This window comes from Culex pipiens, chromosome 2 (assembly GCF_016801865.2).
Source record: "Culex pipiens pallens isolate TS chromosome 2, TS_CPP_V2, whole genome shotgun sequence".
Taxonomy (NCBI): domain Eukaryota; kingdom Metazoa; phylum Arthropoda; class Insecta; order Diptera; family Culicidae; genus Culex; species Culex pipiens.
In genome coordinates, this window is record NC_068938.1 from 151,294,182 (window position 1) to 151,310,533 (window position 16,352).

At 37.8% G+C, this 16,352-nt stretch overlaps 1 protein-coding gene and 1 non-coding gene across 5 annotated transcripts in view; one reads left to right on the forward strand and one right to left on the reverse strand.

The window, feature by feature from the left end:
- The window catches only part of LOC120420435 (beta-glucuronidase), a 44,198-nt gene that overhangs the window by 26,969 nt on the left and 877 nt on the right, over positions 1–16,352 (forward strand). For all 4 annotated transcript variants that reach the window (XM_039583460.2, XM_039583461.2, XM_039583459.2 and 1 more), the window contains 6 exons: positions 5,109–5,217; positions 8,974–9,268; positions 9,327–10,016; positions 10,079–10,251; positions 14,090–14,318; positions 14,603–14,779. In XM_039583460.2, the coding sequence (XP_039439394.1) occupies positions 5,109–5,217; positions 8,974–9,268; positions 9,327–10,016; positions 10,079–10,251; positions 14,090–14,318; positions 14,603–14,779 (1,673 nt within the window). The remainder of the gene's footprint in view (positions 1–5,108; positions 5,218–8,973; positions 9,269–9,326; positions 10,017–10,078; positions 10,252–14,089; positions 14,319–14,602; positions 14,780–16,352) is intronic.
- Positions 14,407–14,488, reverse strand: Trnas-cga (transfer RNA serine (anticodon CGA)). The gene has a single exon. It is a non-coding gene; the product is annotated as a tRNA-Ser (tRNA).

Sequence of the window (16,352 nt, forward strand, 5' to 3'; positions counted from 1 at the left end):
CCGCGTGTGCCGGAAAACTACTTCTACTTGGGATTTTGTTAGTGGGGAGGGGAAATGACCAGGATTCATCATAGAGGATGATGATGTGGCCCAATAATCAATGAATTTCGTTGAGTTATAGGGTGGTGTATTATGTATTCTCAAGGCAAACAATCGGATGATGCGGATGAGACCATTCCCGGTTATTTGGTGTTGAGTTTAGCACAAATGATTTAATCTTAGACAGCCGGCTGTGGAAAGATAGAATCAAAATTGTGTGTAATTAAAAGGTGAAATATTATACTCAGCGTAACACATTTACGTAGAGTTGACCTGAGGCTATTTATACTTTTAAGTTTTTATAAGATGAGCGACCAATTAATTACTGATGAGTTATGAGTTATCTGAAGGACTTGAACAATCGCGTTGAAACAATATTTGTCACCGTGCTTTACGAGCTATAATGCTAAAAGGTGATTTCGCGGGAAACGAAAGGTCAAATATAATTTATATTATGCTAACGCAATTAAGAACGAATCTTCCCATGAAACAATCGCGAATCATAGAACAAAGAAACCCGACTGACTAACGAGAAAGACGATCGCGATATTTGAACTTTACAATCTAACTAAGAAGAAAAAAAGCCACGTCAATAGAAAGGAATAGACAAACATACAGGTAACCACAAAACGGACTGCCTCGACTGTCATCGTGACAACCAGAGCCAGCCGCACCTTCACACACACACACGCACGCACTCACCCGACAAAATCACCGACGACGAACGACGCGAAAAAAAACATGCGACCCGACGGACAGGCATCGCAAAATGGACTGGCTCTACTGTCATTTTTCAACCAGAGCCAGCCGCATCTTCACACCAGCGTTGCCACACGTACAGATATTTTTGGCACAGACCAAACACTCAATCAAGTATAACTTTAAAGAAAAACATATTTATCAAAAACTAAACAAGTAAAAAGATGCAAAAAATGTTTATCTTTTTAGTGCAGTTTACAAAAACTACTCAAGTGTATTTTAACTGTAAAAATAATTAGTTTGAGTGTTTGGTATGTGCCAAAAATATCTGTACATGTGGCACGCTGCTTCACACACACACGCGCGCACTCACCCGACAAACTCACCGACGACGAACGACGCGAAAAAACATGCGACCCGACGGACAGGCATCGCAAAACGGACTCAAAAAAGTTTCAGTCGGATTAAAAAATACAAAAAATAAAATTGAAGATAAAAGACCGATTTCGTAGAGAATTGCTCATAAAGCAAAATTTTCAAAAACCGAACAAAAAAATTGTTTTAGTTCGTAGTCTATTTTCAAAAGGGCGAAACCATTTATGTAAACAAACAGTCTATCCTTCTTGCTCAGGTGACAGTTCACGGTGAGCAAGAGTGGGATAGGCTGCTTCTGTACATCCAAATTGAATAGGGAAGTAAAAACGAAAAATATTCACGAAATTAATAATATTATTTTAGATTAAAGATCCTTCAAAAATATTGGTAAATTTATTTAAACCCTTTCCGGCCTGACCCAAAAACTGAAATTTCCTAAACTATAAAAAATAATATAAAAGCAGAATTAATTTTGCAAGCGAAAAAACCATTTTTTTTCGATAAAATGCGCTCTTTTTCGATAAATCGCGCAATTGTCAAGTTACAGTCATTTGAATCTAAGTTAAAAATGTATATTTTATAAAAAAGTATTTATATATGAACATTTTTTAGTTATTTTTTAAAAAGCTGGGAAAATTACATACAACCTTCTTTACACAAACTTCGAATTTTTAACCGAGTTCGGTAGTAGAAAAATTTGCAAAGGATAGATCAGTAAACCATCTGTCAAAATTAACGAAATTTTACTGAATTTTGGTTGTACGATGAACAATAATGAACTGCTTTAACGAATTTCGGTAAGTTTTTACCGAATTTGGTATTTTTCAGTTTACCGAACTGTTCAAATCTAAGTGTGTGGACATTGAAAATCGGAAAATTAATTGCTGAGTGAAATGCAAATAATTAAAATTGAAGAAAACTGAGTTTTATAAGTGTTTCCAATAAGCCTTTATTTTCAATTGATGGTAGCTCGGCAACTTCAAAATTTCCATATCTTTTCAAGTAGGTTAAGCCACAATATTTAGATAAAAATAAGCTCACGGAGAAAATCCACTAAAATTTGAATTCTCTTAATATTTTCCAAAAAAAACAAAAGTATTGGATGCAAAATAAATTTGCAATCGGCATAGGAATTTTTGAATATTCAAAATTGTTTCAATTTAGAAAACTTTTTTATTAAGAGCAATTCCAGCTTAAATCAGGAATTTTGCTGGTACTCTTGTACCCGACCCTCTCCGATTTCAATGAAACTTTGTAGACATGTTATCCTAGGTCCTATATAAGCCATTTGTGTGTATATGGAGCCAATTGTACTCGAAAATAACATTTGAGAAGGGCGTAAGTTATTAAAATATATTTGTATTTTGCAATCTAAAAATCAATGTATTTCAAAGTCGTTGCATCGTATCAAAAAGTGGCAAAGACAAACTTGTTAGGAATTGGACGGGCTTTCTGAAAAAAATACACTGAAATAAAAATACACGCCACTGCTATGAGATTTTTTGATTTTTAAGTTCAAGAGTCAAATTTTAAGGTGATGTCACGATTTTTTAATGTTCAAAATTTTTGAGGAAATAGCCTAAGATGTTACAAAAAGACTAACGAAAATTGCAGGATGTCTCTCCTAAAAAAAAAACACAAAAATCATTTACTTAAAATGTTTTTTTGTTTTTGAAAAGAGGTCTAAACGTCAAAATTTTTAAAAACCGATAGTGGAAATCGATTCGCCAGACAATTTTAACATAAAAGTCTGCATATTGACCATAGTCCTATGTCGAATCCTTGGGAAGATACACTGCCCATGTTCGCATGGTGACATCACCTTAAAATTTGAATTTTAATCTTTAAAATAAAAAAACCCTATATAAGTGGCATGTATTTTTATTTCAGTGTATTTCTCAGAAAGCTCATCCAATTTTCTACAAGTTTGTCTTGGACCACTTTTTGATACGATGCATCGGCTTCGAAATACAGTAATTTTTAGATTGCAAAATACAAAAATATTTAAATAACTTACGCCTTTCTCAAATGTTATTTTCGAGTACAATTGGCTCCATATACACACAAATGGCTTATATAGGCCTAGGATAACATGTCTACAAAGTTTCATTGAAATCGGAGAGGAATTGCTCTTAAGGGAAAGTTTTCTACATTTTCTTAACTTTGCTGGATGCAGAGAAGCATACTTTTGAAGCTTAATTTTGCCAAAAAAAATCAGTTTTTGTCAGTGTCATCTAATTAGCCCTAATTTTTCAATACTCGATTTCTTGGAAACTATTGGTTCGATTGTCAATGTTCAAAAATGAAAATGTAGTGAAATTGAAGATTTTTTGAAAGTTTAGAATCAAGAGTAACCTTTTGAAAAAGCTAAGTACATTTTTTTGGAAATTTTCAATAGTGGCGCAAAACTTTTAAATTTATTTTGTTTTTGGTTTGAAGAAAACAGAAAATTTTGCAAAAAATTCATTTTTCAACATTCATAGTTGAACCAATAGTTTTGAGTTATCACGAGTTTAAAGCTTTTTAGATGACACTGAGAAAAAATATTTATGAAGCTGTTTCGTAGCAACCAGCAGCTCAAAAAGTAAAAAAAAAAACAGAGAATTTGAGGATTTTTTCAGCTTTTCAAAAGGCAGGGGTGCTTTTCCACATAAAGTATTGTTAAATCGCAAAAAACTGAAAAAATCACAAAATGCTTATAACTTGAAACTGCAGACTGATTTTTTAAGTTTTGTTTGACAATATTTTTGATCTCTTCAAATATTTCTATTTTTAAAATCATTTATCAAACACAAAATCTATCAACAAATAAGTTTCCAAGGTACAGATAATTGAATGGCAATTTTCTATGACTTGGCACGCAAAATTATAACTAGAGTTGTATTGAAATACTAATGATGTAATATAGCTTCTATAGACACAGGAAATGCACACATAAAATTTTATTCGAATCAAAAAAATTCAAAGATGAATCTATTTGTGACATCGTGAAGTTTTGACCAGATTCAAAAGACAAACTTAATATATGGCTTAAGAAAAAATCAATAATTATTCTTTTTATTTTGTTTTCCACGGGGTGGTTTCCCTTATCACGAACGACAGAGTTTTCCAGTCCCCATTTGCGTAAAAAATACCTACTGAAAGTTTAAACATTATAAACCACATGCCACACAGTCAATATGGGGGAGGCAATCCGATACTGTGTAACTCACACTTTATTATCACTGAAAACTAACAAAATTCAAACGACGCTGCCAGATGATGGGTTGCATTTTCCCCCGAAGTTTGTTTGGCTTCACGTTACACTGCTACCCTCCCTTCCAGTTTAGGAGCTTTCCCCCCCAGTTCCCTTACAGTCCACCGCGGTCAAACCAAGCTAATATTGATTCAGCTGGCGATGAGCCACGTGTACGGCTGGTTGGTTGAGGTGTTAATGGTCGTTCTTCTGTGTTTACATGTAAAAATCAAACTTCTTCTGCTCCTGAAGACCCAGTTTGGAGGTATTTCTACGATGATGGTTGATTTGTTTGGATTGGATTTTTATTGCTCAGTGTCCCCAGTGGGTGTTTCCCCCACTTCTTGCCCCATGGATCGAACTTGTTTACATCAAGCTTCTCAGTTAACCCTCTACGGCACTTTTTACCCGTTTTTTTATTTTTCTTGATTACATGTATATCCATTTTACAAACTCAAATAATTATCTTTTGTCTGTCTAAAATCATCAACCTAAAGGTTTTCTAAAGAAATATGAGTTTTTTTTTCAAAACTTTTCAAATTCAAAATTGGAAAAAAATGATCATCAATTGTTAGATCAAAGTCTAGAGACAGGAATAAGTCCTAGAGGGTTAAATCAGTTCGATAGTAGAACATGAGCTGTGAGGGTGCTACTTACTTACTTACTTACTTGGAATAATCGATGTAATCTGGGGATTTGCCTAGTTTTTCATGTGTTTCATCAAGGTTTGTTTTTCTTTTCTGATTTGGATTATTTGCAGCACTAACCTTCCTGATTATGGGAGCAATCGGTTATATGGTCAACACAGTATTTGGAGCCATGTTTACTAACGGTACGGAATCTTCAACGGTGGGGCTGCTGTACCCTGTGTAAGCATTAATTATGACTTTTTATGATAACCGGAAAAAATAACAAATATTTAATAAATCTGTTATTGTTCAACATTATTTTTGGCTAGAATCATCATCAAACACCTTTAAAAAATGATTCTATCAAAACTAATACTGCAACGTAGGTAAATAAAATTAAGATTTTAAATTTAAATGAAATGTTCGAAAATGTTCAGCTATTCCACGTCAAACCAGCAGCAGGAATAAAATCGAAAGTGCTCTAAACTTACTTGGACTTTTCCAAGGATTCCGAATATGACAAAATTTAGCCCAAAATTGCCGTCTTGATACACAGTAAAAAAATGTAAAAATTTGGAAGCTTGAATATAACCTTTTTCTTGATGTGATTGACCAGAAAAGTTGTCAAATTACAAATTTTTAGATGTAAGATTACACATTTTTTTCTGACCTAAAAGACCTCTTCCCAGACGTTGTTACATTGATTTTATTACTGTGTGGTCCACAGGGTCAAAATTTACGGTGACAAAAGTTTGTTATAGAAAACCCGTAAAATTATGAAAAAAAACTGCCTTACTATTTTTGCATTAGTTATATTTATGGTCCGATTTTGGCAGAAATACTATTTTTCAATGATTTTGTTAGGCCGTTGCAAATATTTTTTGAAATTTATTTCCCTCGACTCTGACCAAAATCGAGGGGGGGGGGGAGGGCAAAAAAATAAAAAAAGTGTAAAAATTGAAAAAAACGCGCCATGGTTTCAACATTTTAATGAAAAAAATGTTTTAAAATGTATTATACCCTTGTCCAGTTGTTTTGCCATCATTAGTTTCCAAAAATACCAAGACATTGACGAAAATTCATTTTTTTAGAAAAATAAAATTTCAGCGGTGCTGTGCATTGGAATTTCATAAAAATTCAATACATTTTTAAACAAGCTCAAACATGCTCAATATGACTATCAATCCAGAAAAAATGCATTTTAGATTGTTTTCAGATAATTATACTTATATTTCCATGGAAATTTTGAAGACTTTTAGATGTTTTTTTGGCCCCTCGATTTTTCAGACCAATTTTCCAAAAGGGGGGCGACATAACTTTGGAAAATATTGCAACGGATTTATCAGAAATCAAAGTAGTTCAATGCGTTTGATTTTTTTTTCATATTTACAAAAATATGGAAGTTATGCGTACCAAGGTTGTTAACGATATAATAATCGAGGCTCGATAACGATAACGATAATTCTATCGTTATTTCGATAATTCTGTCGACGATAATTTTATCGCCAATAATGGACGATAACTTACTTTTCAAATCTTTCTAAAATCGGTTGATTCAACCATATCATGTTAAATTTTCAATGCATTCACTAAGAATATTTTTTGAAAATCTTGTAAATTCCCAATTAAAATATTTTGCATGCTTTTTTGCAAAATTTTTCATGCTTTTTAATTTTTAAGATTTTTTAATTTATTAATTTTTTTTCGAAAATACTAAAATTTTCACAAATTACCATATTGTTCAAGAATACTAAAATTTTTCAAATATGCCTTATGGGTATGAAACGAAGCGAAATTGCGTATGCTTTTTTCACTTTATTAGAGTTTTTTTTGTGAAATACTTAAATTTTCACAAATTGCCATATTTTTCGAAAATACTATTTTTTTAAATATGTAATATGGGTATCAAACAAAGCGACATTTGAATAAGAATAAAAAAATTCAATGCGTTTTGTTCCCACATTGCATATTTGCAAATTTGAGTATTTTCGAAAAATAGGTATTATGTGAAAATTTTGGTATTTTCAAAAAAAAAACTCTAATAAATTGTTGAATAATCATACATAATTTCAATTCATTTGATACCCATATAGCGAATGATAAATATTTGAGTACCATCGAAAAAACTGTATTTTATGTAAATTTTAGTTTTTTTACAAAAATACTTGAATAATTAAAAAAAAAACAAACAAAATTTCGCTTCGTTTGATACCCATATTACGATTTTATGAAAATTTGAGTATTTTCGAAAAACAATTTTGAGTACATACTTCGAAACATTCTAGATTTTTAAAAACTATATTCTTAGTGAAATCATTGAAAATTTAACATGACATGGTTAAATTAATCGATTTTAGAAAGATTTCAAAAATGAGTTATCGTCGATTATCGCCGATAGGATTATCGAAATAACGATGGGTGGGCTTTGCCCCCCCCCCCTCCCCGAAGTTTTTGGAAGACATATGGGAGAGAGGGAAGAAGAATAAAATTTCTTCTTCAAGCCCTCCCCTCCCCGAACACAAATTCTGGCTACACTCCTGGTACTAATAATTTTTTTTTTAAATTTTAATGTTTCAGAGATTTTGTGAACCAGAAGTTGCATAAACTTGGCATAAACCATATTTTGTAGACTTCAAATATTAGATTAAAATCATTAAAACAGTAAATTTTATAACTACCTGGAGAGAGAGAATCATGGCGGAGGTGCGGACGCTTGTCATTTTCGTCATTTTAATTCGGCCTTTTCAAGGTGTTTTCGTGGTGTTTCGGGAAGGAAAAATGCGTCTTCTATTAGAAAAACTAAGTGACTACCCGGGAAAAGTGAAATTTCAATGGTTTCTGTCCCAGAAGTGATTTTCCGTCAAAACAGATTTTGCGACCGGAATATTCTGGAGGACAAACGTCATTTTCTGCCATGATGTAAATTCTCAGAGAGCACTGGCAGGAGAAGAGAGGTGAAGCAGTATTATTGGTGTGTGTTTTGGTTCTCCGATGACACAATTCAGCGCGTGTGTGATAGCGAAATACATCGATAGCCATCATCGGGAAGAATACAGGAAGGCTCTCCAACGGGAGAACTGTGCGCGTTGGCATCATCATCATCATGTTGGCCAGTGTGCTGGTGGTGGTGGTAGTTGATTTATTTCAGGCAGCGCCAGTGTGCTGGAGCTTCAGCAATAGCAAAAAAGAACGCACACAACAACAGGGAGACGGCATCGTCATCGTCATCGGAGAGGATGATGATCTTGTTTTGCGGCTCTCTCAACAGAACTGACGTGTCGACCGACTTTGGTGAGTTGGTGGATCAATTTTGCGGTTTCAGGTAAGTCTGGTCAGAAAATGCAAGTGTGCGTGTGCTTTTAAAGGTGAGTTTATATTTCGTTTATTTAAAATATGCTGGGAACACAAAAAACAGAGGGAGGGCCAAGAAATAATATTTTCCCCTTTTATCATTATTTATTTAAAATTAGCAATATTTTTTCTATTCGCAGGTAGCGAGTTGTGGCGCTATAACCACGGCAAATAGTGTCCAGGGCATTTGTGGAAATACATTGTCCCATCCCTAGAGGGTCCCGGAGCACCAAAACTTCTTAGCATGGTGGCTCCCAACGATTAATTGCCTAAACAAACAGGAACGTGAGCGGGGGATCCCCACGTTTCTTCCACCCCTGTAGATTCAGAAATGTATTGCTGTTTGAACACTCGTGCTCATACTCAATCCATTTCAACGAATCATCTTTGCGGTTAACTTTACGCAGTTGGCCTGGCCGCTTTAACGTTTGTGATGTTTCAAAGCAATTTATTGCATTGGGGCACTGCGAATGTTAATAATGACAAGAGGATGCTAGGCGTTAATCAACCTAAGGCATTTTCCAGGATGCCCTCGAAAGACTGGCTGCGCTAGGGTTAGATTAGATTAGATTAGAAAACAGTAAATTTTATAACTATTTTTTATAACTATAAAACCACCTTTTCTTCTTTTCCTCCCTTTCCCAGCGAGTCCGAAACCCGCGAAGCGAAAAGGCTGGACGGCATGTGGAACTTTGTCCGCTCGGACAGCTCCAACCCGTCGCAGGGACTGCGCGAGAAGTGGTTCAGCGACGATCTGGCCAAATTCCGGCCCACGATAGGGATGCCCGTCCCGAGCAGCTACAACGACGTCACGGAGGACGCCTCCATCCGGGACCACGTCGGAACGGTGTGGTACGATAGGAGGTTCTTCGTCCCCAAGAGCTGGCAACTTCAGCGGGTCTTTGTGCGCTTTGGGTCGGTGCATTACGATTCGATTGTGGTGAGTTGGAGGTTTTGCGATTTAAGTTTTCTTGGTAACTGATTGAAATCACTTTCAGTGGATCAACGGCCAGCAGGTCCTGAAGCACGAATTCGGTCACCTTCCATTCGAGGCCGACATCAGTCAGGTCCTGGAGTACGGTAAAGAGAACCGCATCACCGTCCTGTGCGACAACGTCCTGCTCCAGGTCACGGTTCCGCAGGGCAAGATCGTAAACTCGCCGGTTGACGGCGGCGTCGAACTCGTCCAAACGTACACTTTCGACTTCTTCAACTACGCCGGCATTCATCGGTCGGTGGAGCTGTACACCGTGCCGCAGGTGTTCATCCGTGACGTTGTGGTGAACACCGACTTGGTCGGGGACGAAGGCCACATCTACTACACCGTGGAGAGCAGTTTGAACAGCTCGATCGCAGCGGACCTGCAAGCAACGGTTAAGATCTTGGACAAGGCCGGGACGGTGGTCGGAGTTGATACCGCAACGGGGGCTGAGCTTAAGGGGGTGGTCATTGTGAAGAATGTCAAGCCGTGGTGGCCGTACTTGATGCACGAGGAGTACGGCTACATGTACTCGATGGAGGTCACGCTGGAGGGGAAGTCCAACGAGGCGTCGGAGCCTGTGGGAGAGATTTTCGATGTGTACAGGATGAAGGTGGGCGTACGGACGCTGGAGTGGAACAATACTTCGTTCCTGATTAACGGGCAGCCGATTTACTTCCGCGGGTTCGGAAGGCATGAGGATTCCGATGTGAGTTTGAACTTATTTCGTATTTGAAAAATATTCAGTTTTCATCATTTTCTTATCCGTAGATTCGCGGCAAGGGCCTGGACTACGCCCTCCTGACCAAAGATTTCAACCTGCTCAAGTGGGTGGGCGCGAACGCGTACCGAACCTCGCACTATCCGTACTCGGAGGAGAGCATGCAGTTTGCCGACGAGCACGGCATCATGATCATCGACGAGTGCCCCAGCGTTGACACCGTGTGAGTAGTACTGGCTTTTACTGTTCTGTTTCTTTGGTTGAGATGGAGGGTGATTCACTGAGGTGATGTGATAACGGCAATTAATTCACACCTTTGGGAAGAACGAAAAATAGAGTGAATGACGTCTTGGTTCTTCCGTGCAATGCTAAAACCGGTTTAGTGTAGTTTGCTTTTAATTTAATTGGCACAAAATAAGAGATTTTAGACATCTGCAGTTGGTTACTCCACTTATCTGCTAATTAACAGAACCGAGAGTAGGATAAAGGTGACTTTAAGCACATAGCAAATTTCATACCCAGTTTTAAAGGGAATGCACCTTACATCGTTTACCACTGTAACGATTGAATGAATTTCAGAAACGATCAATATCAAATGAAACGATCACGATTCAAATCAACCGTTCTGATTCTTGCGAAATATATATGAGTCATGGTTAAACCCGAAGAGACCTGTAGTTTCTAAGAATATGTCTCATCCTGTCTAGACATTATTAGCTTCTCTTTTAGTCCGTTTAGCTTTGCTAAAGTTAGAGCCCCTTGAAAATTTTAAATCGAAATAACTACTTTTCGACTCGAGAATTCATACCTAAGCGGTAACCAATTTCTGTCAAATTTGAACCATAACATTTTTGACAAAGAACTTTTTCCTAAGGTTTCTTTATGCGGTGTTAATCCAAAATTTTCGCGAAGCGAAAACGTTGCGAGGCGAGTTCCCCTCTCGGCAAATTTCCTCTCTTTATGGTGCACGCTGGTTGGTTGAACAAACACTTTCCAATCGCTCAATCGTGAGACGTGAGGGTGAGAGTGATGTATCTATCTTTCTCCACTCCAGCTCATAATTTTCGGATCGTCGACAGGGCAAAAAGCGAATAAGAAGGACCTCGTTGATCGTCGAGAGTGATTTGACTTTTGAGTACGAAAATAAAAAATCGACCTATATTTATAGATTCTTCGTTTGGCATTTCGCGGAACGGAGAAACTGTGTTGGCGAATGAAGTAGGAAGACGGAGAGAACGTCGTAGGAACGGCAAAACGAGAAAAACAGTGTAATTCGCTGGAGACCGCGCCCCTTTAAACCCACTTGCCAATTTTGCCGCAATATGAGCAGCCTCACTTCGCTCACGCAAGTCATTTCTGAACAAGTACTCGAAAAGACCACATCGGAACGGCGCAGCAAAAGGAGAAGGAAGTACAGTTCAAGATGACTACACATGACAGACGAGGAAACGACCTCGGAAAGAAAAGCGCCAAGCGGCGCCTGCTCTACGAGGAAATATCCAGGACATCGTCCAAATCGGCGTCGCGACAGCGTGAAGCGCGTCTTCAAGATGATCACCTGCATCGAGCACGCTAGCGAAAGGCGATTATGGCCATGAATATCGTGTAACGCCTGGGACACAAGCTGTATGTTACATACAGTACAGTAGGCGAAGGTTAAACGAAGAAGGAATGGCTCTAAAACAGTAAACTTAACGGCCCTTTTCAGGGCCATAATATTTACAACTTTTTTTTTCAGCGTTTTTTTGCGCTTTTAAATATGATATGCTTCCATGATTTTTCAAAACAAGCAATTATTTCCCGTTTTTGCTCTGAAGTTTTTTCTTCCTGGTTAAGCAACAGCTTGTCCAGATCGGCACAGCATAAAGCATGGCAGGTCTGAAAATTTGTTTATAAATTAACAGTTTCTTCTTGAGACAAATTCTAGAATTCCTGTTTATAAGTGGATACAAACATTTAATATATTTGTTACATTTAACCTGGATACTTTCAATGTGATCCTTGTAAGTAAGGTTTTTGTCAAAAGCAAGTCCAAGATATTTCACTTGATCCTCCCACTTTAAATTTACCTCATTCATCTTTATAATGTGATGACTTTTTGGTTTAAGAAAATCAGCCCTTGGTTTGTGAGGGAAAATAATAAGTTGAGTTTTTGCAGCATTTGGAGTAATTTTCCATTCTTTCAAATAAGAATTGAAAATATCCAAGCTTTTTTGTAATCTTCTTGTGATGACACGAAGGCTTCTGCCTTTGGCGGAGATGCTTGTGTCATCAGCAAAAAGTGATTTCTGACATCCTGGGGGCAAATCAGGCAAGTCAGAAGTAAAAATATTGTATAAAATCGGACCCAAAATGCTTCCTTGAGGGACGCCAGCACGTACAGGTAGTTGATCAGATTTGCTATTCTGATAACATACCTGCAGAGTACGATCCGTCAAATAATTTTGAATAATTTTCACGATATAAATCGGAAAATTAAACCTTTTCAATTTCGCAATCAATCCTTTATGCCAAACACTGTCAAATGCTTTTTTTATGTCTAGAAGAGCAGCGCCAGTAGAATAGCCCTCAGATTTGTTGCTTCGAATCAAATTTTAAACTCTCAACAACTGATGAGTAGTTGAATGCCCAAGGCGAAATCCAAACTGCTCATCAGCGAAAATTGAATTTTCATTAATGTGCGTCATCATTCTATTAAGAATTATTCTTTCAAATAATTTACTAATAGATGAAAGCAAACTAATGGGCCGATAGCTTGAGGCTTCAGCAGGATTTTTATCCGGTTTCAAAATCGGAATTACTTTGACATTTTTCCAACTACTGGGAAAATATGCCAAATCAAAACATTTGTTGAAAATTTTGACCAAGCTACTTAAAGTTGTTTCTGGTAATTTTTTAATTAAAATGTTAAAAATGCCATCCTCACCAGGGGCTTTCATATTTTTAAATTTTTTGATAATAGATTTTATTTCATTCAGATCCGTATTAAAAACTTCATCTGACGAAAATTCTTGTTCAACAATATTCTGAAATTCTATTGAAATTTGATTTTCAATAGAATTTCAATATTACTTAAGCGGCCATATCTCGAGACAGGGTTGCCAGATCTTCAATGTGTTAGGCTCATTGGAAAGGTCTTTTGATAACCTAACCAACGATGGGTTGGATGATGGATCCGGACATATTTTACATACATTTAAGTGAGATCCGGGTATATGTGAAAACACATTTTTATACATAACTTTTGAACTACTTATCGAAACTTCAAGCTGTATAAAACTCGATCTACGGGACCTAAACCAAGTCAAATGCAACAGGTTCGGGTCAAATCGGTTCAGCCAGTGCCGAGAAACATGAGCTAGTTTGTTGTAGTTACCCAAAAATATTTTCAGACATAGAAGAAATATACCCATTTTAATCACTCTAAGCCATTCGACCAATTCTCATCACTTTTGCTGTTTTCCGCTATTAAATCAACATTTTCAGATGTATTAACAATGGAGAGTTGCTTGCTCACTTTTATTTGAGCTATTTACTGCCCATGTTCGCATAAATGTCCCATATGCAAAAACAGCAAGCTGAGAAAAACGCATTTGAAGTTTGTCCCACACTTAAGGCTACGTGTCAAGTTTTCGTGAAAAAACTGGATTTCCTCCTGATTTCTAGTACAAAGTACTGGATGTTATATGCTTTTCTGAAAGAGCACACGATTTTGAACCAAACTGCATCATTAACTCAAAATCGATGAAAATGCATATGGGACATTTATGCGATCATGGGCAGTTTATAACATTGAAACAGTCAAAAACACTTCATGAAAGCTGTAATTCATGATCAAAGTGCTGATAGGCCGATAATAGAAATAGGCTGAGAAAGGGTACCATGATTTTTTTTACTGAGTAACTAAAAAAACGCATAAAAAATATATTACATTTTTTTTACATATTGCTAAAAAATAGTTTAGTCTGAATCTCAATCACCTGAGCTCCCTTTTATCAAATCAATCTTTTTCTAATAACTCTAAATCTTTCTTTCTCGTCCACTCCCCCCCTCCCCCTCAGAAACTACTCCCAGATCCTGCTGGAGAAGCACAAGGCCAGCATCGAGCAGCTGATCCACCGCGACCGGAACCACCCGAGCGTCGTGATGTGGTCCATCGCGAACGAACCCCGCACCGGCCAGTTCGCGGCGGACGCGTACTTCGAGGCCGTGGCCAAGTACACGCGCGCGCTGGACCCGTCGCGCCCCGTTACGGCGGCCATCGCCGTCGGCGTCAACGACGACCGGGCGGTAAGTTTCGTCGCTTGCGGCGCGCGCCTTGCGTTGAAGTCACTCGAAAAAAGAGAATGAAATGAGAGAAGGTTGCAAAAAAGAGATGCGCAGCCGGTAGGATTCGAACCTACGCTCCCAGAGGGAATCTGATTTCGAGTCAGACGCCTTAACCACTCGGCCACGACTGCTTGGATGAAGACGGGATAGCCAACGGCGCTTGTGGCTGTGTTGGGTTCGGGATGACGGAAGAAGAGTTCATTCGATGAACTTATTTTTGTGTGTTCTCTTTTTCGTTCTTGCAGGCAAAACATCTGGACATCGTCAGCTTTAACCGGTACAACGGTTGGTATCAGAACGCCGGCAAGCTGAATATGATTACGAACCGGGTCGTGGAGGAGGCCAAAGCGTGGAACGAAAAGCATAACAAGCCCGTGTTGATGTCCGAGTACGGGGCGGATACGATGGAGGGATTGCATATGGTGAGTTGTTGTACTTTGAAAGATTTATGGCCTATCTACAATCACTTAGCTTAGAACATCTAAGTAAAGTAGTTACTTAGGAAAGTTTGCAACTTACGTTCGTCATCCACAATCAACTTAGAAAACTTGCTGGGCTGATATACGTTGCTATGCAGTTGTTTGTTTACCTTTGATATGGAAACGTCAACTTACCGTAGATTTTGAAATTTTCCAAACCAAACGTCAGTTTCTAATTTGATTACTTATCCATTGTAGAAACTCAGATTCATTTCCATTGATTCAAATTCCTAAGCTAAGCGAAATTTTCTAAGCTAAGTGATTGTAGATAGGCCATTAACCTCAAGGTGAAGCCGTCTATCAATTAGAAGGAAAATTGATCATTGCTTTAAAATTCGCTTTATTTAGTTCAATTTTACGAATACATGCAACAAAATCAATCAGGTTAACACGGGGCCGTCCATACTATTCTGAATAACCTTACTATTCAGTTTAGGGTGTTACTTAAACATTACTTGATTCAATTCAACAATCGCCTTCGTTGAAGTAAGAAAAACTGATCCGACGTAACGATATCTGAGCAGCGTGCGTTTCTTCATCCCAAAAATGGACGTCAATTTTCATGCTGCTGGTATTGGTATACTATGCTTGTTGATTGATCGAACTCGACAACGATGCAGGAAAGCACTTTCTCAACCTATTCTTAAACTTTTGTGTGAGGTAGGGTGCCAAACCGTAAGAAATCAGGTATCCTACCCAGGTCTAAAAAATCCCGGTTCATTGTAGAAACCTTGGTGTTTTGCATGTTTCCAATGAAGCAAACAGTCGCGATTTGCAGCCGAAACCATTGTCGTTAAGGCGGTATCACTAGTCTGAGTGACGATTCCTGGTAATATAATAGGAACATTACCTAAAAGTAATGAAATTCATTTCACGTGTCGTTTTCACTTCCCTGAACTCCCTCACCACCACGTCTTCAACCGACTTTTTAAGCCTTGGTGGCGCGTTCCAGAACGTACTCAATTTCATGCACCAGCTTCTCTCTCAAATTTTGCACGAGCCCTTCCATTCTTTGTTTCCACAGGAAAAATCCTGTTGTCCGGGATTTGTTTCAGTTGAGCCACTCCTTGACGAATTGCTGAAACGTCATCCTTTACTTTAGTTTTAATATCCGACATGCACGCTGGAGAGCTAAACATTCTCGGACCTGCTGTTGAACTGATACTGGGTTTGTAGTTTATATCCGATTTTCACCCAATTTAACACTAAATTAAATTGGGCGCTTTTCAAACACCGAGTGAATAGCAAGCTGGAAGTACACCAACTAAAATGCACTTTTCTATAACAGACGTCATAGGTACTCAACTTCAATAAATTGACTTAAGTAGACGTGAATTCGGTATTTTCTAAATGGATTCCTTGCAATCTTCTTCACGTTCATGACACGATACCATCCTGACACTGCGTGGCTCGGTTTGCTGTAATTCCTGGTCTTTTAAACCACTTTATCTTTTAAGGGATGAAGTCCTTTGTTGGAAATCCAAATTGTTTTTGGCTGATATATGTCAAAATTGGT